Genomic DNA, 23,506 nt, shown 5'->3' with positions numbered 1-23,506 from the left:
CACACATACAGACACCACACATAAACATACCCCTCTCAAAAATTTAGAATTTGTCTTGAGGTTCAGAAGAAATTTCATCTAATCTAATTTTGATTTACTAAAGGATTCTCTATTAAGGAAAAAGAATTAATACATTTCAGAATTTCTACAATGGATATTCAACAATATTTTTTTGTTTAATTTTGGTTATAGGCTAACTGTTTACTTAATTGTGATTTTATGAACTCCAGAAGAAAAATGTGGGGAAAATATGTAATTCATGTGTCAGGATTTGATTTAGCAGAACATTCTGCTCAATTATTTACCTGATTATTGTAAACAAAGATTAACTGTACTGTAATATTTCTTGAATATTAGCTTTGCAGTCAGGAATATCTGAATTAAAATTCAGCCTTCAAAACTTACTAGCTGTGTGACCCTGGGCAAGTCACTTAATTCTGTTTGCTTTCACCTGCATTTTTGATTTCCTTCACAAGCTAATTGTACAATATTTCAGAGTCTGATTCTTTTTGTACAGCAAAATAACGTTTTGGTCATGTATACTTATTGTGTATCTAATTTATATTTTAATATATTTAACATCTACTGGTCATCCTGCCATCTAGGGGAGGGGGTGGGGGGTTAAGAGGTGAAAAATTGGAACAAGAGGTTTGGCAATTGTTAATGCTGTAAAGTTACCCATGCATATATCCTGTAAATAAAAGGCTATGAAATAAAAAAAAATAAATTAAAAAAAATTAAAAAAAATTCTGTTTGCTTCAATATCTTCAACAATAAAATGAAGATAACAGAACCTATCTCACAAAGATTATTGTGAGGATCAATTTAATTTGTAAGACACTTAGCAAAATGCCTGATACACACAGTAAGCGCTTAATTAAGTACTTGGTCCCTTCACCTATACCCTAAAATGATCGAACTGATCACTTACTCTAATTGACAAATTCAGTGACAGAATATCCTAAAAGAATAAACATTCCCACATTTGTCCACTTGCTAGAAAATACTTTATTATGTATGACTATAGAGACCTTGAAAGTAGTAGAGGTCATGACAATCTCAAATTTAAAACAGAGAAGCAGAATAAAGGACATAAATAAGAGGGTCAATTTGATGTGCAGACAAAGAAGAGCTTGGGCTACAGGAATAAGGGCCACAGAAAATCTTTTCCTAATTGTCTTTTCACATATCCTTTCTTATTTCAATTTTGTAATGCAACAATGCTAAAAACTGTTGCTTCTCCTGCGGAGGAATAGAAATCAAGCAACACAGATATTCATTAAAGGATATATTTTTAAGCTCATAAAATCCAAAGTACAAACCAGATTACTGTAGTACAGTCCTACCTTTATATTTTTTAGTGCTACCAAATAGAATCCAGAAGGTAGCCAGATGATTTATTTTGGTTATGTTTACCTTCAAATTAGGATGTCAGAAATAATGTTCTTTGCTCTGCAAAGGGAGACTCCATTAATTTCTCATTTTAAGGGATTGGGGAAAATCAGGCATACCAATACATTGTTGGTAGAGCACAATAATTTGTAAAATGGCACAACCATTTTGGAAAGCAATATGGAATAACCAAAGACTCCATTACTGGGTTTTTGCCCCAAGAAAGATATAAATAAGAAAAAGGTCCTCATCTACTCCAAAACTTTACAGCAGCATTTTTTGGTACTAGCTAAGAATCAGAAACAAAGCAGATGACCATCAATTAGGAAATAGCTAAAAATAATGTGGTATATGAATGTTATGGAATATTACTATGTTATAAGAAATTATATGTGTGATGAATACAGAGAAGTAAAGAAAGAGCGAAATGAACTGAGGTAAAGAAGAGGCAAAAACATGTAAATAGTAACTATAAGAATTTAAATGGAAAGAATGATGCATCAAAAAATTAAAATAAAATGTAACAAAAAGATCAAGTGGGATTCAAATTAAGAGATATAAGAACCCCAACCAAGCCACCACTTCATGGAGTGCACAGGTTATACAAATTGCACATGTTTTTTGGATTTTCTCAATGTATCAATCAATGGTTATTTATCAGAAGTTATTTTTTTATTTCAAAAATTACTGTTTGTCATATGGGATTACTTTTGGAGAAGGTTGCAGATGGAAGACCTGGGATACCATGGTAACATAAGAAATAGAAAAGAGCAATGTGCTGTTGTTTTTTTTTAAGTTCTAATTCACAGCCAGTAGAGGGAGGCCAAGAGCTAGCTTACTGCTTTATTGCTAAATTAATACTCTGTCCCTCCTCCCTCCATGGATTATAGAGTTTCATTTCCTTAAATGAAAAACTGGTGGCCACTAGATTATAAGAAGAAATAAATAAATATCTAGAACAAAAACTATAAGGCAGCACCTCTCTAAAGGAAAAGAAACCAAGTGCTAGGAAACTGAACAACACAAGGCCATCACTTTGAAATTATAGAGCTTCTATTAGTCCTATTACATTAGCAACACATAGCTCTCCTTCCATACTCAATACACAAGCTTTTCAAATACTTTAGTTTGATACTGCTTTTAAAGCTTTGCTTTAGTCAAAGTGTCAGGAGAATCTTCTTCAAACGGAGTACAAATGTACAATCATAAATAGCCACTTAGAATAGTGGGATTTTATAGCTCTTATGATAGGGAAATAGACATGGAGGGGAGCAGAGGGAGATGATATCTTTATGTTACCCCTGCGTAACTGTAGCTCACTGGCGTGAAGACAAATGATACTAAACAAAGGAGATACTTTTCAAAACTATTAATTCTAAAAAATCAATTTAAGTCAATAGTTCTGCAATTTCTAGATTTAAATACCTGCATAAATGTGTATCAAATCATTTGTATTTATTCATGAAATTGCTTTCTCATGCCAATGTAGATTTCTTTATAATTTTTTTTTTCTTAACAGTTCTTGGGCTCCCTCTACTGGTTTTAAGTTTGTTAAATTTTAATAACTTAACTATTTACTCATGGTTTTGTTTTTGTCTTTTCAAAACCTTTAGCAATCACTTTTAACCTCATCATTTAATTCAAATCAACTTCTCCAGAGTCATTAATGATCACTAATTGAAATCCAAGAAGCTCTTTCCAATGCTCATATTTTTTGATTACTTGAAGAATCTGAGACTGGGTCTGACACAACTTTATTGCTCTTTTGCTGACCTAGATTGCTGTACTTTCTCAGCTTCCTTTGCTAGTTATCAACCATATCACTCCTACTAACGATGGATGTGCCCTAAAGTTCTGTCCTAGGCCTGCTTTGCTTTTTCTGTACTTTATCATTTGTGAACTCATTAGTTCTTCTTGTTCAGTTTTTTTTTTTTTCAGTAACATCTGACTACTCATTATCTTATTTGCCATTTTCTTGGCAAAAATACTGGAGAGGTTTGACATTTCCTTCTCTAGCTCATTTTACAGAGAAACTGAGGTAAACAGGGTAATGCAATTAGTATTGCCCAACTAATAAGTGTCTAAGGTCAGATTTTAACTTGGAAAAGTGAATCTTCTTGACTCCGGGCTGACACGGTTTCCACTGTATCACCCAACTAACCACGGTTATTAATTCAATTTGTTCAATTATCACCTCTACCTAAATAATTGTTAATTCTATATGCCTACCTCTAATCTTTCATATGAGCTACAGTTCTGTACCACAAAATACTTTTTGGCATCTTAAACTGAGTATGTTCAGAAAAGAACTCAGAGACTTTCTCCTAAAACTTCTCCTTCTTCATCTTCCTTATATTCATCCAGTTACAACTATAATTTCCTCATTTACCCTCACACCTCATATATTTAATAACCAAACCTCATCTTTATTTCCAAACTTTTTACATAGTTCCTTAACTTCCAGTTTTCACTCTTGTTCAACCCCTTATTACCTCTTGAATTACTTGATTATTTGAATTATTTGAGTACTGCAACCATCTCCTATTTTGTTAATCAGTCAATAGGCATTTATTAAGCACCCGCTATGTGCCAGGCACTGTGCTTACCTCAGGTTATCCTCCACATAGCCATCTAAGTGAACTGCCTAAAGAGCAGATCTGATCATGTCATCCCTCTCAATGAACTCCACTAGTCCCTTATTAACTCTAAAATCAAACATAAAATCCTCTATTTTGCATTTAAATATCCTCAAAATCTGACTCCATTCTATCTTTTCAATATTTTTATACATTCTTTCTCTCCACAATTTTACTACCTATTCATCCTTGGCCACTTGCTGTTTCACACACACAACATGCCATCTCCCATGGCAATGCTTTTGTATTTTGTTTTCAACAAAATCTCATGCCCAGAAGGCCCTAACTCTTCACCTCTGCCTCACACAAACATTGGTTTTACAGGAGTAATCTTCTGCTCAAATAACACCTTCTACAGAAATTGCTTCCTGATCACCCAAGCTGCTGGGCACCTCCTCCCAAATGAATGCATTCTTAATAAATGTGCATATGTTTTTTCCTCCTATTAGAAGGCACCAAGGCATGGACTATTTCATTCCTATCTTTTTCATCCCAAGATTTAGCACACTGCCAAGCATTTAATAAATGTTTTGTAACTGATTATTGGAAAGGAATTTTTAGAACGGAGGCCATATTATGATTCTGATTATACTTTGACTCAAAGGCCACCTCTAATGGGATACTTTTTTTGAGCCTCCCTCTAAGTATTAATGCTCTCTTTTAAATACTTTGTACTTACTTATTTAGGTAAATATTATATAACCTTCCTCTTCTCTTCCTACTAAGAAAAAAAATATTAATTCCTAGAGGGCAAGTGTAAAGGGCTGAAACTCCAAAAAGATATGCTTGAATCAGATACCCAGCACTTAAGGCTAATTACCTATTTGATGTGAGATAATGACTTCATTAGCATATATTTGGATAATGGCTCTTCTCACCATTGGTACTTGCTGAATGTTTGGGGGTGGGGGGGAGAGAGGCCAGATTCACTTGGTGGCAGGAAGAGGAGGAGAGAGGCTGGAGACTCCAAACTCCAGAATCCAGGATACATCTTTGGCAAGCCTCATGGCAGTTTGCGTGCCTCCTTCATTTCTCCCCCTAAAGACCAAGGATTTTTGATTTATCCTGACTCTAGCTGGTCCTGAAGCCCTCCAGGAGCTATACTTTACAGGCAAGGGCTACATCTATTTCATCTTTGGATCCTGGCATCCAACACAGTGTTTGACACATAGAAGACACCTAATTAGATGCCTGTTGCTTAGCTGATTACATGGTGCTTTAAGACTGTCAACTCTTTTTTTCATAATCCTGTGCTACTGCAAGAATTCTCATATAAATTTGACAGAAAACAAATCTTAAACGCCAAAAGTGAAAGTGTTTTGCTCACTTTAAAAAGCAACCAAACTCAGTTATCCTAACTCTAGATCTAGTTCTTTCCACTACACAATTAAGAAAGAAAAAAACATTAGGCTTATATTTTATTCAAAATGAAACAATAATTCCTTTGGCTGTTAAAAGAAAATTATATGTATTTTACAGAGCACAAAACAGGAAAAAAAAAAGTGTAGTAAAAATGGAAGAAGCCTTAGGGGATTCTATGAATAGCATCATTACAATAATATCACAAAGTAAGTACTTTCAAAATATTTTTATTTGATCCAATTAATAACATCATAAGGTAAGTGCTATTATTATCCCCATCTTCTAGATGAAGAAACTGAGGCTGAGAAGTTAAGTGACTTGCCAAAGACCACATTACTAATAAATGTTTGATACAGGATTTGAATCCCAAGTCTTCCTAATACCTTATATATTATTCTATATAATATACTAAATTCTTCTACATAGAAAAGCCCCATATATTCTTTTAAAGTAGCTAGCATATGAAACTATAATGCCATATTCATTCATTATTTCCAACTTTAAAGTCCTGCTAAATCTAAATTGAAGAGAAATCAAAAAAAAAAAAAAAAAAAAAAAAAAAAAAAAAAAGGGACACTAAAACATTTCAAATCACTCAATGGCATTTCTGAACTACAGCTTTCCAATACTAAATTTAGAAGGGGAAAAAGACTTCTAATTCCTATTCATTCCCTTTTTTCCCATTAAGGGATAATTCAATACAATTAAACTAATATCTACTGTGTCATCTAGCGCCCCCCAAGATTCTTTATCAAATATGAGATTTATGCATCTAAAGAAAATCAAACTATACAAAAAAAAAACTGTGTGATTAACAAATAACAAATAAATTTTCAAAGTAAACATATCACTAGAAGCTGCTTAATTAATATTTCCTTATGCCTAAGAATTCAACTGAAAGATAAAGATTATTACCTCTTTCAATGCCAAATTCAGGTTCTTTGTTTATCTTTCATAAATTACTGTCAATATTAAGAGATGAAATAAAATTAAAAATGAAGTTTCCTATTCTTTTAAGGATAGTGTTTGACATTACTTATAGGTAACCAAAAAAAATTGGCCTGGACTAATTTTTAATCTTATATTTTCCTATAAAAAGCTAAAGGACTCAAGAACTTTATAAATATAACTAATGCTACCATAGGAAACACAATTGAATATTCCCAGAAAATTCAGAATCTGATTTAGAAGTGTCAAAATGGTAGATATAAATTTAAACATATACTTGTATTTATGATATACTTTGGGGGCAAGAAGGTAGATTAGATGCCACTTAATATAATTACAATATTCATAAGAAACAGTAATTAGATTGTGTATAATTTCTAAAAACTATTTAATGAATTCTATGAATATAAAAGGGAAATTAGAATTAGATGTATCAAGAAATTCTCTTATTACCATTATAAAGGAAAAAGTTACAAAACAAAATAAACTAAAAAAACCACACTAAAACAATTCATCATCTTCATCATAGGTTTTTTTTTTTAACTTTTTGTCTTTCTCCCCCATCAAATTATCACATACATTAATGATTATTACTGTCTCCCAAATAGAATGAAAACTCTGGGTTTTATTTCCTTGTGGCATACCAGAATGCCTTATACTTACTCAGTTTCTGGATTGAAGTAAGTTTTGTGGCAAACTAAGATAACAAAAACCACCAATCACAACTACAAAAAGGACAATTTCAAGTATAAAATAAAATGTACAATAGACCAAAATAGTTATAAATGTGGTACAGCAGTAGTTCCAAAAATTAAATGTTTTATTATCATTTTACTTATTTATTAGAAATGTGCACATAGAGCACAAATATAGATATATATATAGGTTGTTCTGAATTCATCTTGTTCAAATCTCTTATTTCATAGATAAAACTAAAGCCCAAAGAGTCTGATTGTAGGTAGTAAAACTAAGATACAAACCAAGATTTTTGACTCAAATTCAATACTCTTTTTGTTGTCCACATTACTGAATAGTTACACAGAAGATGAAGTTGGAAGACAAAGAAAGATTAACTCAAGAGAAGATTCCCAATTGCCAACATAGTATAGAGTATCTTCTGAAAAAATAACAACAAAAAGCAGGGATATTGATGCTATAGATACAGCAGAGACAAAACTATAAAGACCCACAAGTTATGCTTACTATTACAAAGATTTCATTAGAATATTCATTCATTTATCCAGTGGCACAAGAGTGAATAAAATGGGCACTTTTAAACAAAAAGCATGAAGAATGGCATATAACAAATTAATATAATTATCTTGCTAAAAGAGGAAATAACAAAATATCTTTAAAAATCACTAAACATTTAAGAAACCTTTCCCAGTGATTAAAGGAAGTCACCCTTGGAGAATGTTGCTTTACTTTAAAAAAGCAGTCTTAAAGTGAAAACAAAGGAGAAAAAAGAACCTAAAGAGTCAAAGGGAATCCTTGATGGTATCCGGAGGTAAGACAGTGGAAGAATGTCACAAAAAGGGGTAAGGGAAGACAAACCAATGACAACTTGGATAAAAGGAACAAATATGAAGCTCTTCCCAAAGAGAAGCAAGCATGATGTCCTGCCTTACCAATGAAATCAGAGAGAGGATTTAGGAAGGGGACAGAGGAAGAAGAGGGAGTAAAGGTTACTCTGATCCTTTTCTGCTGAGCAGAAGATAACCACATCACCCAATTAGTATCACCCAAAAACTCTTGATGGGAATGCACTGGGCATGAGAAGACGCAATGCACTACACATTAAGAGCTATGCTGAAGCAGCAAAAAGTATGTTATTGGGGATGTTTAGGACAAGTAAATGAGACAGAAGAATTACACAGCCAGAGATCACATCACAAACAGAAAGCTTGAATTCCACAGCAGCAAGAGACTCTCAGAAAGACTCCAGTGCATTGTACAGAGGACTGAAGTGAAGGCATGGACAGGCCAGACAGGACAAGGCAATATACACAGCTGTTCATTTGAACTACAAGTCAAGGGTGGGAGAAAAGGCAAAGTTGTTAGACTATTATTTTGCTTCTACTTTCTCTGCCAAAGAGAATGACCTTTACACTGGAAAGACTTAAACAAAAATAACTAATAGGGAAATAATAGCTAAGTAAAGAAATAATGGGAACACATAGCTGCCTTTGAGATTTAGTCATGAAGATCCAAAGAAATGCATCCTTGAATTGGAAAGTGAGAGGATGCCCATCAATTGGGGATGGCTGAAAAAGCTGTGGCAAATGAATGTAATAGAATATTACAGTGATATAGGAAATGAGGAATAGGTGGATGCTGAAAAACTTACATGAATTGATACTAAATGAAGTCAGCAGAACCAGGAGAATATTGTACAGACTAACTGTAACACTATGCAATGATCAACTCTGAAAGAGTTAGTTAGCTCTTCTCAGCAATACAATGATCTGAGACAGTTCCAAAGGACTCATGATAGAAAATTCTATCCACATCCAGAAAAGGAACTATGGAATCTGAATGCAGATCGAGGCTTATTATCTCCACTTTCTTTTTTTTCTCATGGTTTTTCTCTTTAGTTCAGATTTTTCTTTTACAACATGACTAATGTGGAAATATGTTTAATATGACTATATAATTATAATCCAAACCAGACTGCTGGCCTTCTTGGGGAGGGGAGCAAAGGAAAGAAAAAAATGAAACTCAAAATTTTATAAAAGTGAATGTTGAAAATTATCTTTACATGTAATTAGAAAAAAATATATATTAAGTGGGGGAGGGGGAAAAGAAATGCATTCATGAATGCTTTAAAAAACCCTACAAAATGAGACAGCTGAACTACTGTCAATCTCTTAAAAACTATAAAGTCTAGGAAAGGTATATTGCACTGTAGAAGATTACGGTCATCTTGATTTTCAAAAAATATAAGAGAATGAAGTCTACAAACAATAGACCATTGACCAAGACTTTGATTCCTGCCAATATTCTAATAGACAGTGAATATCTAGAAAAGTGACAGGTTATCAAAGACTAACTTTTCTTTCATTGTGGTAGATTGAAAAGATCAGTATACTAAGGTAGTTTAACTAAATGTTAGCAAAACATTTAACAAGGTCTGTCATGTCATCCTCATAAATAAGATGGAAAAATGAGATATAATTAGGCATGTTCAGAAGAATGCCCAATCTAAATACTTGTTTAATAGCAGTTTACCTGAGAAGACTGCTAGTTAACTGAAAATCAATGTGAAAATATTATGACGTGGAAACCAAAAAATGGATAGATTCTTAAGCTGTATTAATTAAGAGAGACAGCATTCCAGAATAGGGTTTGTTTTTCGTATAGTATAACACACTGTACTTTATATAGTGCATTTGTACGCTGTCAGAACGTTTTTGAATGGTTCCAGATCTGGATAACACCATTTTCGTAAGTAGAGAGCACTGAAAGGAAGATTTCGGGTTCTTGTCATATAAGGACAAGTTTAAAGAACTGAAGATATTTAAGGACATGATAGCTGTCTTAAAAGTATACTATGTCTCAGAAGACAGAACACATAGTCAGTGAAAGTTGAAAAGATACAAGTTTAAATTTGTTGTTATTCTTATTAGTAACCTTCCTAATAATTAGAGTTTTACCAAAGTGAAATGAGTTGCTTCTGGAAGAAATGAGTTCCTTCCCTCATCTGAACTCCACAAGTACAGACTGTATTACTATCTATTACTAATGTTGGTGAAAATATATTTTTTCAGCAGAAGTTTAATTAAATGGACTCTGAGGTCTCTTCCAATTTTAAGATTATGTGATCCTAGAAATACTATGAAATTATGTATATTTGGGAATCTTGGGAATAATTCTAAGAAGAAAATGTTTCCAAAATGATTAAACTTTTTTATTCAAATACTATCAGACAAATAAACTATATTTAAAATAAGTTTTTTAAAATGTTAAGTCCTTAACATTTTAATGCCTTTTTGTATTTCTATGCTAATAGAGCTAAATCTTTTTTTTAATTGAACTTTTTCTTTTTCTTAAAACAAGGTCAGGACTTCCCAATGCATAAAACATAAAGTTAATAAGTAACAGATATTCTGACTAGTAGTTTTATCTGGGTTTAAAATTTATTATTTTCCAGGAAAACTGCATTTGAATTTTTCTTAATCATCCCTAGAGAGGATTTATTCATAATCATTCCATCATTGGTAAGCCAATTTAGTGTAATTTTTTTAAGGTAGACATTAATATCCTAAGTATACCTAAAAAGGTAATCAAGCTGGTTTATTTGAGCCTCCTAAACTATTCTATGTGACAAAATGTGCTAGAAATCACAGGCAAAACTGTAAAAGTCAATACCTAATAAATAAAAACACTCAAAACATTGAAGCAATGAAAGACATATGTGGACAAATTATTCTACTTTTTCAAATGGGGTTCAGCAACATTTTCTTAGTGTTCCAGTAAAAAAAAAATTACCCATTAATATAGATCAAATAATTAATTGAGAAATTAAAATAAGAGAAGAATAAAATCTGGTATGATCTATACATATACATATAGACATGCATATATGTGTATGTCTAAATTTCATATGGTTAAATGTGATTTTAAACCATGAAACTCAGAAGGGGTGTTTGTTTTGCAAATTAGTAACTAAATCAATGGTTCTTTTAAATAAGTTTTAACCATTATTAACAATGTATATGTTTATAAGTGGCTTTTTGCTAAACAGGATTCAAAGTCAACCTCAAAAGAAGACACTTATGGACATATATTACCACACCAACAATCCCCATTTTATTTTATAATGCCAAATATAATCATTCTAATTTGTTCACTCAAAATTTGTTCGATGAAAATAATAAAACTTCTCTAACCTTTAATAATAGTATATTATCTAAAACAAAATTATATACAAGATTCTATTGTACTCTTCTAATTAAGAATTGTGGCAATTTTTCCCTTTTTGACAGTGACTACTGCTCTGATGAATTAAAAATCAAAACTACTAAAATTACTAAAGTATAAGTTATCACTTTGTTTAAAAAACAAAACTATGCAATATCCTTTTCTATTTAACATCCAAGAAAAATATCCATCTAATAACTAATGAAAATTTATTCAACAGAAAACTGTGCAAGTACACTATAAAAATAGCACAGTATATTTATTTATGGGCACAATATAGTTAGATTATTCAAACATAAACAAGTAATAAAAACTAGAAAGTGAAGATTATAAAACTAAATCACAAGTTGATATGAGTGAGGTTTAAGTACAGTACCTGACAGTCTGTGAGAGCAAGAAGTGTAAGAGATACCAGGTAAGAGAGAGCTCACAGTATGAAGCAGAAGAGGTACACTTTTAGTAGCTGGCAAAGCCTCAGAAAGGTGCGCACAGTTGCTGATAGACTGGCTTCGCTTAGCTTCCAGGAAAGATAATAAAGTAATAATTATGTCAGAAGAATATTAATATCATTTGCAAAAAAAACTTTTGGTGCTCTTTAAATATGTATAAGAAAGGAATAATCAAGTGCAAAGATATTAAATACCAGAGTTTAACTGATCAAATTTCTAAATCTAGTCATGATCACCCTGTGTAACAAAGAAAGTGGCACAGATGCCAAAATCACTGAAGTTGAGTGAAAAACCATTCAGGTTTTTTATTTGGGTATTTTAATTTTGTTTTTGCAGTAGCAGATTTATCTTTGTAATTACATTTTGCATAAGATGATATATATTAATGCTGAAGGAAGGTATCCTGAGTGGCAAAGGAAATGCAGGCTGAGATTTAAAGTGGGTTATAGATAATCCACAAACTAAATAAATGAGAAATTACTACAAGCATAAATAAATTTTTCACTTAAGTTTAAATCTTTCTAAACTATACTAATATGTAGCAACCAAAAATAATATTTTTATTCTAATATATATGAATAATTGTGAAATGCTTTGTTTAACTGAACTTCATTTATAAACTAACTATGTATACTGCATTGAAATCACATGATTTTCAGGTATCAAGACTATGAAATTCTCTATTGTCCAAAATATACATACCAGTGTTTCTTCTATGAAAAATCACCAAATATTTTGATTTCATTTTCTTTAAAATGATGAAATTTAAATAATTACTTTTAAAATTTATTTATACAACCATAATATTTATTTGCATGGTGCTAAAGAAAATTTGAAATACATGATGTTAAATAGAGATTGCCTTAGAGCTAGGAACACCTAAATTCAAGTGCTGCCACTGACATGTACTGGCTTGTGACCTTAATCAGCACTCTAGGTCATTTTCTGAGTACATAAGTTACAGAGTAGATGGCAAATTTATTTTTAAAAAGAAGATTCTTCATCTGAAAGTTCCCTCATTGAAATCACAGGTAAGGGAACTATGAATAGATGACAGTAACAAATATACAAATAAAGGATCTTAAATCCAGGCTCCTTAACATTTCACAATGTGATGAAGTCTGTGAAACTCTTCTCAACATGTTTTTAAGTACATACAATGAAATATATTAAACTCAAAGAAAATCAACCATATTATAATACAGTTATCAGAATATTTTAAAAATACAAGTTCACTGACCCAGAGTTAAGAACTCCAATAGTAAATGTAGATTCTTTTACATTTCTGTCATTCCCAGTTCCTTTACCTTATTGGAATTCTTTTTCAAAAGGTCAATGAACAATGCTGATGGGAGGATACACACACACACACACACACACACACACACACACACACACACACACGCATATATTTCCTATTCAAATATTTAAGTTATGGCATAAAGTGCATCCCTGTATATATTTTGTTTTAAAATTTTAAATTTAAAATTGATTTTTTCAATCTGTGTTGTAAAAGAAACCTTTAAAGTGTACTTAAAACTTACTTCAATAATTAAAAGGCTATGTGATTTCATCAGTATGAGTATTCCTTTCACCAATGCAGTTTGCAACTCCTCTATGGTTTAGAAGATTACCTATGCAAATTCCTGTTACTGAAAAAACTTATTACCTAATGACTAAACCTCTGTTAATAATCCTCTCTCAACATAAGCAGGCCAATCCATGGATAAGAAATATGGTCAGTCCACTTTAGGCTTAGTAGTTTAGTAGATGTGCTTAGAACTTATAATGCTGGCATAGCCTCTGAGAGGCTGCAATTGCCTCCTAGAGATGACAAACAACAGAAATCAAGTTCTCAGCAGAAGATTTAACAACTAAATATGGTAAATTAGATTTAAAGGATGCTCTAGTTAATGTTTTAAACATAATTACAGGTGAAAGTATTTTCTTTGAGAAGAATTAGATCACTCATAAATTAATGTGGCAACTAAAAGGTATGGTATTTGGTAAATTAACTTAGAAAATCAGACATTGTTTCTTATTTCAAATAGGTATGCTTTCAGGATATGGCATGGGAATTTTTACAAATCAGCCATTAATATAACAACTAGTATAGGTTGAAGGTCTTTTGTTTGTTTTTCTTGTTTTTTGGCCAATTTGGTCCTATAAATAAGTTAAGACTTTCTAAAAAAGAATTTCTACACATAAAAAATTAATTGATAATATGAATCTCAAACTGAATTCCAAAATGATTCAGTCTATTTTATTTGTAAAATTTTATTAATTTGACAATTAATTGAAGTTACCTTTTATTTCCAAATGACCATTATCAATTTGCATATTCTGTAATCAAACACTGTGTTAGATAAAATCCTGATTCCTAAAAACCAGCTTTGATGTTTGAATTATTTCATTATCTTTCCCTTTTTTGCACTCATGCAGCTGCTCCCTTTCCTTTTTGGCAATTCTACCAAAACATCATGCAAGACATAAGACAAAAAATTTAAGAGATTCTTTTAAAGAAAGAAAAAAATAGCACTTACAAATGAGTTGAATGTTACTACTAAATGTAGTATAAATTCCATTGTATGCTCTCTTATTTTACAGAAAAATATTACCCTTCCAGAAATCAAACACTAAATCTAACACATTGTCTTATCAAGGATAAAATAAATTTATGTTGTTTAATGAAAATTTAATGAAGATGCCTGATTCTTTTTGAATAGATTAGCTCTCTAGGCTTTTCCCTATTAATAGTAAGGTGGTAATAATTTTATTGTACTAATAGCAAGTGTGATCATTAGTTTCATTGCAAATTATTTTTATTATTTTCAAATGTATGAAATAAACATCAAATAGGAAAAGTACATAAAGGGTAAATTCAGTTATGTCAATTGCTAATTACTAACCCCTACAAATAATAGACTTTTTTAAAACTGGCATAATTTGCAAATACTTTACTATTAATTAAATTTTAAAATTCTTCAATTGTGCTTTGAATTTTAATAATTCTAAGATTATTAAGATTATTTTAGTAGCATAATTGATTATAAAACACTCCAAATTACCAAAAATCAATGCTATAGCTATATATCATGTAAGTAGTCACTTTTTAAAAATCTTAACCTTTCTCAATGTTGTATCATAGATAATTAGCCACATACCCTTAATAATAGCCTACTTGTCATCATTAAAGCCATTTTATACCTTGTATTAGAGAATACAGACATTCAAGAGTAATATTATTACTATTATTATAGGGCAGGAAAGATAAAGCTATTTGGATGCCCCTACTTATAGATTTTCTAATGCCTTATCTGCCCCAGTGAATGAGAAAACAAGTTTTCCAAAGTGAAACTAAGAGGTAAGGTCAGTGAATAATCAAGGACAATCTGATAACTCCCCTATGTAGAGAAAATGCCCTTCTCTTTCCTATAAAGATTATTAAACTATTATGATGTTCCTTAAAGCAACTGTCAGCCTTTTGGGAAGGTGGGAGGTAAGAAGAAACAAAATACAAGAAATGGAATAGAACAGGATGCTGGAGGACTACAGAGGACTACAAGGCATCTGAGTGAATTGTCTAATATACTAACAGCTTTTAAAAATCCAAACAAAATGTTAGCACATTTTATAACTGAGTTTCACGTGAACATTTTATTGTTCAATTTCTAACATTTTTTTTCTTTTAAAATGTGGTGCTAATTTTAAAAATCGATCCAATGATTGAAGTGCTGGGTTTAAATGTAAATTTTTGTGGGGGGGAGGGGGTTAACACTTTTTGGAAATCTCTTTAAAAGACTGATTTCAAAGCTGATGTTTAAAAATTGCAGAAAAAACTGAGTACAATTAAATTGTTCTTTGATAACTGGGGAAGTTGCAAAAACTGTCATAAAGCTAATGTAAAAAACATAAATATGTGGGCTGAATTTGAAGCCAAAGACCTCACTCTGGAAGAATGAATTTCTTTTTATTTTCATTAGACCCCCAATATAAACTTATTTTCTTGTACTTTCTTTTATGTTAAAGGAAAATGAATATTCCAGTTAACTAAGGATTTTTTATACTAAAGGTTTTATAAACATAATTATGTGCAAATATCCCTAAACATAAGAAAATCTGTATTAATTATGGAAATTATAATGAGATGAGATGCCCAGAAATCTCAAGGATAAGTGAAACAAGAAAATACAAGTCTTTTTTAACAATTAAAAGCTTTTTAAAAATAATTTGCTTCACTGAAATATATTAGTATTTTTATAAAAGTAGTTATAATTTATATAATTAAAAAATTAAAATGATCTCAAATTATATAACAGTCAAAATTATAGTAATCTAATTGAATATTTTGCATTTATCTTTCATCAATATTAAACACACTAGATGGTCAATAAAACAACTCAACATGTGAGGAATTTTTACCAGTTGCTTTTTGACGAACTATATTCCTTGCTTTTTCAACTCCTGGAGCTCCCGATGTGGTAGCACTCCTGAATCGCATTGGTTCTGTAACATCAGGATGGCTTCTCCAACTCAAAGAAAATGATCTCCCCACTGCACTGGCTTTCTGTGAATCTGAAATACAACCTGAGGCAAAAATAAATTTAAAATTTCCATTATTTTAGGAAATCATCTATAGTAGGGTGATATGTACTTTAAGACTTTTTTTTTTTTAGAAAATTTTATCAACTTTTTAAAAAAACATTTCTTGACTTCCTTAGATAAGCTCAAAGTACCTAATAATGTTTCTTAATGAAATCATACAGTACTGAACTAAAATTAATATATTTTAGAGTATGTTTGCAAATATGAAAGAGCTTATATTATTTTAACAAACTTTCTTGATTGCAAAAAAACTATAAAGAGGATGGTGAAAATAATAGTAACAAGAAATAGCAATCCAGTCTCCAAATGCCTAAAACAGTATTCTATCCATTTGATTTTCAAACTAACCCACAAGAACCTCATAAATAAAAAGAAATCTTCACTAAATGGGCTAAAGAAAGGACAATGGAAATACATACAAAGAAAAAAAGTTTTTAGATAACTGCTTTACCATCCTATTCTAAAAGGAACTTTTAACATTACTACCAAATAATAAAAGTAATCACTCTAAGTTTTCATTCCCCTTATGGCATCTATTATCATATTATCTAGGAGATAATCATTGAAACGTGAAAGTCCACAAGCAAGAGGATGAAGAGGAGAAACTTTTATACTATGAAGACTGTATGATTATGTATTAATGCTAAAAAATAAATAAATAAATAAAAATAATAAAATAAAAATAACTGATATTGAAGATGATTTTCTCTTATAATAATACTAATTCTAAGGAAGATTAGACTGATATACAACTGAAATTTTTCATAAATCTGTTACATTAGAAATTAAAACAGCAAAATTATAGCCCTTACATATTTCTTGAAATGTTATGAGAAAAAGGATATTAAATTACTTGTGCCAAGTGTTGCCACTGAGTACAATCAACCTCTTTCTGCCTTTAATCATACAGCCTATACCAATCTGAAGAGTAGAAACAAAATTGCAATACTAGCATTCACATACTTTCTTACAAACTCCTCCTTTTAAACTCATCTAGAAGCCTTTGTATAAGCTCTTCTTATTTACCTAGATCCAATACAATTGTGTTCCAAAAGCAGAGTAATCTAGGACATAATCTAGATTCAGTTTTGGGTTTTTTTTTAAATATCTGGTGTTGATAGTTTACAATTCCAATAATATTAGTTAGGCACCTTTTGGCATGATGTTCATGTTAGAAACTACAATATTTAAGACTCAATGTTAGCAAATAGGGATGAAACCTTACCTTTGCCTCTTTGCTTCTTTTCTTTTTGCTCACTCAACTTATCCAGTGGTAGGTTTGTCATTTCAACTCCATAAACTGTTCTGGCCAACACTGCTGTTAATGAATCCATGATATTGGCCCATTCATTTATGAGTTCTTCCCAGTCAGTAAGTGAAGAAAGCACACTTAGGAAATCATCCCAAAGTTCTCGAGAAATATAAACACAGAGATTTGCTCTGATCCATGCCACAATAAGTGTCTGAAAAGAAAAAAAAATTCTGCATTTAAAAGAATTATAATTTTAATAACAAAATGCATTCCAGTTATAATTAAAATAGATTTCAATGTGAAAAGTAAGTTAATCACTAGAGGATTTTTCTTTCTCATTTATTAAAATATATTTAACAAAGATTTATGTTACCATGAAAATAGTCATGGCTGTGAAGCAGAGAGACTAAAATAGGCATATTTATTGCTTCTTCTTACTATAGAGGAAGGATAGAAAGATAGAAGAAAGTAAAACTGAGTATTCTGGGGGGAAAAAAAGCAATCTTACTATTTTGTAAGACAAAAAAGGATAACCAAAAAGAATTAGAATCATCAGTAATACACCATCTAATCAAATAGCTTAGTAAGCATTTGTTGGATTTTGTTATTGAAATTCTCCATGCTTAAAATTAACCAGCTGTCTTCTCTGCCAAAACAAAATCTATGTATTTTTAGAATGTGACCTAAAAGCTAACTCTTTGGAAAAGTATCTCTGATTAACTCACAGCTTTCTATATTATTCCAGTTTCAATGCATGTTAAATTAATATGTTTTTATTTCATCTACTGCACAGAATATACAGTTTTTTTTTTAATAAATCATTTTCAGAGAAATGTATGGAAGGAGGTATCCTGGTGCAATGAAAAATGAATTAATTTGACTTAAATCAGAGAATGTGGGTTTGAATTCTAACCATGACTGTAATGGGCCAGAACTCTGGAGAAAGGTGTTAACTCAATGGAATTGATAAGACAATGGTTATCTAATTTAGCAGGGTGATTAATAGTTCTCTAGTTCAGTATGATTGATTTAATCTTACAACAAATAATGGTTTCCTAGTGATATGATGATTGGTTTATACTCAGTAGACTGTAATGATGTAATTGTAATTGAGTATATAAACTGGGGACAAACTCAGCCGGAGAGAGAGAAGACTTGACCAGCCTCCTGGGTGGCTCTCCTGCCTCCTACATTTCCTCCACTGAAACCAAGATTCATTCCAGAGGACCTCCAGAAAGCTAGCGCAGCCCCAGGTGAAGGAGATAGACTGTGAAGGAGACAATAAAAACTTTGGACTTTACTCCTGACAATTTGTGCGGTGATTATCCTGCTGAGTCCAAGGCTGGTCCAAAGGCCCTCCAGCAAGCTAGACAGAACATTACACGTGACAATGCTGATTATTTTGAATTTTTACAATTCATGGTTTTTTCCCCCACTTCTTTAGACTGTGAGCTCTTTGAAAGCAGAGAATATTTTTATTCTCTTTTATCCTCTATCCCCAAGACATAGCAGCAAAGTGTCTGGCACATAATAAGTGCCTCATAAATAATTATTGACTGACTTAATGTTAAGCATGTCACCTGGCAATGTAACCTAGCTGTTATGGAGCAGAGCTCTTTCATTATATATAAGTTAGGACACTGGACTTGGAGTCAAAAAGATTTGTCTAATCCGGGATTAGACAACATTGGGCAAATCATTTAACCCCTTTATGCTTCAGTTCCATCATATTCTTCTAGCTTTAAAATCTGTAAATCCATGAGTTAAAGTTTATAAGACATAGAAAATAATGAAGAGTTGCACCAAGGTAAAACTAGATTTCCTATCCCACTTAGTTTATCTAATTAATATTTTTAAATGAATATATTAATTAAAAATATTACGTGAAACAGTATATAAAATGTTTGTTCATTTGTCAAGAGACATTCAAGGTTTATAAATACAAACTCATAATTGTATTTTTACACTAAATAAAATTCTGATAAGAAGGAAATCTAATTTAAATCTGAAAAGGGTTCTTTTTTATTGAAATAAATCCTACAAGTTTACAAAAAGATAGGCCAATATTCAGCTTATTATATAAGTTTAGGAATTCTGATTTTTATTCCTGAAAGTATTACATCTATTGACAAACCAGGAATATGCTTAAAATAAGCTTGCATACATTCAAAGACTTAAAGATCTTTACGTAAGAAATGATAAAGAATACATATGATTGAAAGACCCTAGAGAGCATTCCACTACCATCAAGAAATACAACAAACAAAAACATGAGAATGATCAAGAAAAATTGAAAAAAAAGCAGTCCAGAAACTGGACTGCTCAAGTTCAATGTAAACATTTCAATAAAATTTCTAAAATCACAACATTATTTTTAAAATATCAAAAATAAACATTTGCATTCAGATTTCAGATTAACTTATAAAACTAAATATTAAAGTAATGAAAAATAAAAACTAGTTCTAAATTTGAACTTAAAATTAAAACAATTTTGAAAAAAAAAAAAATAGTTAACAAAGATAAAGCTATGACCAAGAGAATATCAACAGTATCCAATTCCACAAATTCAAACCATCACTAAACATCAACAATGTATAAAGCTATGACTTGCAAGACAAATCTTCAGAAAGGACCAGAGAAATTGTATTTACAAGAGCATTAAACCATGATTAAAATTAATTTCACTTGACTGAATTATTTCTGAAAGTTATAGCTTATAATAATTATAAAACTTTAAGAAGAAAATCATAATAATTTAAATGTAAAAAAGGAAAATACAAACATAACTTATCCCACCTAAATATTATCATTATAGATCTTGGCAAATAACTTTTTTGTGTACTATGAAAAATATTATAATTATTTATGCACAGAAAAAAATTATCTGTAAGAATCGAGTCTGCATTAAAATTCACAAATACAATATTGAATAATGGAAAAAAGAACAACCAGATATAAGAATTATTTTAAAAATTGTCTTTCAAAAATCAGTTCAATTTAATGGAAGGATCAGATCATCTTGTTCCTAGTCCAGGCCACAATACTAAACAGCTTTATAATTTTAAGCAAGTCTCAACCTCTATGGCAGACCTCTCACTTTCCTCATCTAAAAAACAGATCGGTGAGCTAGGTGATTTTTCAAGGAGCTATCTAGTTATAAAATTCTCTTGTTGTTTTTATAATTCTTGTTCATCAAAGTTTAATCAATTTAAGGAACTCGCATGAGAAATAAGACTTTTTAAAAGAATTTCCCACCCCCCTTAAACTACTTCCTATTTAAATATAGAATGCTGAAGCCAGTTTATGCTCACTCTGGATTGACCAATTGTTAAATTTTCAGTATGAGCCTTTATATTTCAGAAACAGGCAAATGTTGACTTATTGTTGGGTTTTTTGGGGTAGTCTTGGAAGGTAATGGAGGAAATGTTCATAAATGCAGATGACATTTAAAAGTTGGTTTATTTAGGGATTTTTTGGGGGGTCAGTAGGAAACAGTTGTTTTGTTGTTGGGTTGTTTTTTTTTTTGAAGAGCCAGTAATTGAACATTTAGCAGCACACCACTGCTTATATATGTCAATAATATTCTAGATTTTGATATTTTTTGTACTTTTAAAAAAAAAGTACTTTTTATTAAGGAAAAAAGGCTATTACTATAAATAGTTCAAAAGGATTAATAGTTTTCCTAACCCACTGAAAGAGAAAACAGATTATTATAAGAAGTCTAAATTAAACTGTCAAGTAAACACTAAGAAAAAGCATTTTTTAAGAAAAATTTAATTTACATTTGTAGGGAAGTCTTGTCAACCTGGATTATCTACAAACAACAGGAAAAAAGTTATGAAATTTTAAAAAAATTATGCAAATACTAAGTCAATTTAGATACTTTTCCTTTTTTATTATTATTTTTTTAAATTAAGTAATTGGCAACTCTGGACACAATGTAGCAACTAATGACTAAATGAATTGCAGTATGTAAAATAATATTTATATAGTGTTTAGGGCAAGAATAAGATGAAACTTAGATTATTAGAATATTATTAGAATAGTTAGGCCATCAAAGAATGAACATCCTCTACAAGATATTACATAATAAAGGTCCACATGTACCTAATATAGGTTAGGTTCAATTCTCTATGAGATGATCTTATCTATTTAAATTATCACTTCATTAACACCAAATAAATAATAAAGTCTTGCAAAGAAATCTTAAAAAAAAATTAAGTAGAGTAGTATAAAACACCACAGAATTAACATAATACTCTAATTTCTAAAATTCTTTCTATTGTTGCACTTTAAATTGATAGAAAAATAAATCAGGCAAGAGGACTATTTTATCTACTATCGATCATGTGTGTGTAGCTAAATCAATCCAAATTAAAATAGCTAATAAGAAGAGAAGAGATTTCTCTTAATAAAAACATTAACCAATTATCAATGAATTCCTAATTAGGCATTCTCATAAATGGTAGAAAGAACCAAATCCCCTTCAAACGCTATTAGGCTTTATCCATTCAATTCCCCCAAACCAAAAATTTAATAAAAATCACTAATATAAAACTCTTTCTTAGCTCGCTCTATTCAAGGAAAAAATTCCATGCTTATAATTAAATTGACTTTTTCCATATATTGCATACAGTAATAAATAGTAAATATACTTGTTCAATGATTTCTTTGATGCAACAAATTCCTCCATCAAATCATCTAAGAGAATTTTCTTAGGCTCACAGACATTAAATGACTTGCCTTTGGTCATACTGCTAATAAATGCAGAAGTAATATTTGATTTTGAGTTTTTTATGCTATCAAATAAGTGTAACGTTGCCTTTCAGTAATAAACATGGATCACCTCCCTTTCTTCTTGACTTAAGTGGGGATATGTAGGTGTCGAAACCTGCACATAATGTAGGACTTAATTGATCAGCTTTTTTTTAGTTTTGATGAACTCAATGTTTTTATTCTTCATTATAAGGGTAGGGTCTCTTGGAGGAGGAATAAAAGGGATGTATTGGGGAAATAAAAGATCAAATTTTAAGAGCATAAGTCAATTTAAAAAAATAAAAAGCTCGTGTCAACAAAAATATTGCTAATTGTTATGCAAAGTCTCTCTGACTTATAAAAAAAAATAAAAGTACTTTAAGGCAAAAGTTATTAATTTTTTTGTCTGTCATGGACTACTTTGGAAGTGAAATTGATGATCCCTTTCTCAGAATGATATTTTTAAATGCATTGAACAAAATTCATAATTTGATTAAAAAGACTAATTGAAGCAAAACGCAAATTGTCAAATATTTTTTAAGTTTTCAGACCCCAGAGAAAAATTTTTGTTTTAGAGAGAACCCAAAGCTAAAACATATCATTTAGAATATGCCTAAAATCATAGGGAAACAAAGTTGTAAAAGGATATTCACTGAAAATACACTAAGTGGAACTGGTCTGGATTACTGACTTGGATTGGGTAGAGATGGAAAAGAACTGCTTAAATTACTAAGCAAAGTAACAGTGGGAGAAATTGGGAATATAAGACAGTATTTTCTTTCTTCTTTTATTATAATATCTCTGAGAAAACTAACATTCAGCATGTTATAGTAAAAGGGTACAAGACTTGGTTACATTCAAAGATACCTGAGGTTCAAATTCCAACTAATACTTACCTGCTACATATACTTAATCAACTCACTTTCTTTCAATCCAAGTTCTTTCAATCCAAGTTCTTTTTCTGTAAAATAGAGATCCTAATATTTACGTGACTTACCTTAGCTTTTTCAAGGAATTCCCAATGAGGAAGGGTTATTGTATAATGGGACATATGGAAATAATAATGGATATAAACAACAGGAATTTTGTGCTTAGAAAGACCATTTATCTTTCCTCAGGAGAAGAGGAATCAGCACAATATGGGGACAAGTGGCACTCAGAAAAGTGGGAAAGCAAGAACCCAGGAA

The 23,506-nt window shown here is 30.8% G+C and overlaps 1 protein-coding gene across 4 annotated transcripts in view; it reads right to left on the bottom strand.

The window, feature by feature from the left end:
• RALGAPA2 (Ral GTPase activating protein catalytic subunit alpha 2) overlaps window positions 1-23,506 on the bottom strand; it is a 409,655-nt gene that overhangs the window by 291,773 nt on the left and 94,376 nt on the right. For 3 of the 4 annotated variants that reach the window (XM_031951043.1, XM_031951042.1, XM_031951044.1), the window contains exons 10-12: window positions 17,538-17,775; window positions 16,130-16,294; window positions 11,635-11,775 (exon numbers count right to left, since the gene is read on the bottom strand). In XM_031951043.1, coding sequence (XP_031806903.1) covers window positions 11,635-11,775; window positions 16,130-16,294; window positions 17,538-17,775 — 544 coding nt within the window. The remainder of the gene's footprint in view (window positions 1-11,634; window positions 11,776-16,129; window positions 16,295-17,537; window positions 17,776-23,506) is intronic. The other variant, XM_031951045.1, reaches the window with a different exon arrangement.

Source organism: Sarcophilus harrisii, chromosome 2, assembly GCF_902635505.1.
Source record: "Sarcophilus harrisii chromosome 2, mSarHar1.11, whole genome shotgun sequence".
Taxonomy (NCBI): Eukaryota; Metazoa; Chordata; class Mammalia; order Dasyuromorphia; family Dasyuridae; genus Sarcophilus; species Sarcophilus harrisii.
This window is presented reverse-complemented; position numbering and strand designations above follow the sequence as displayed.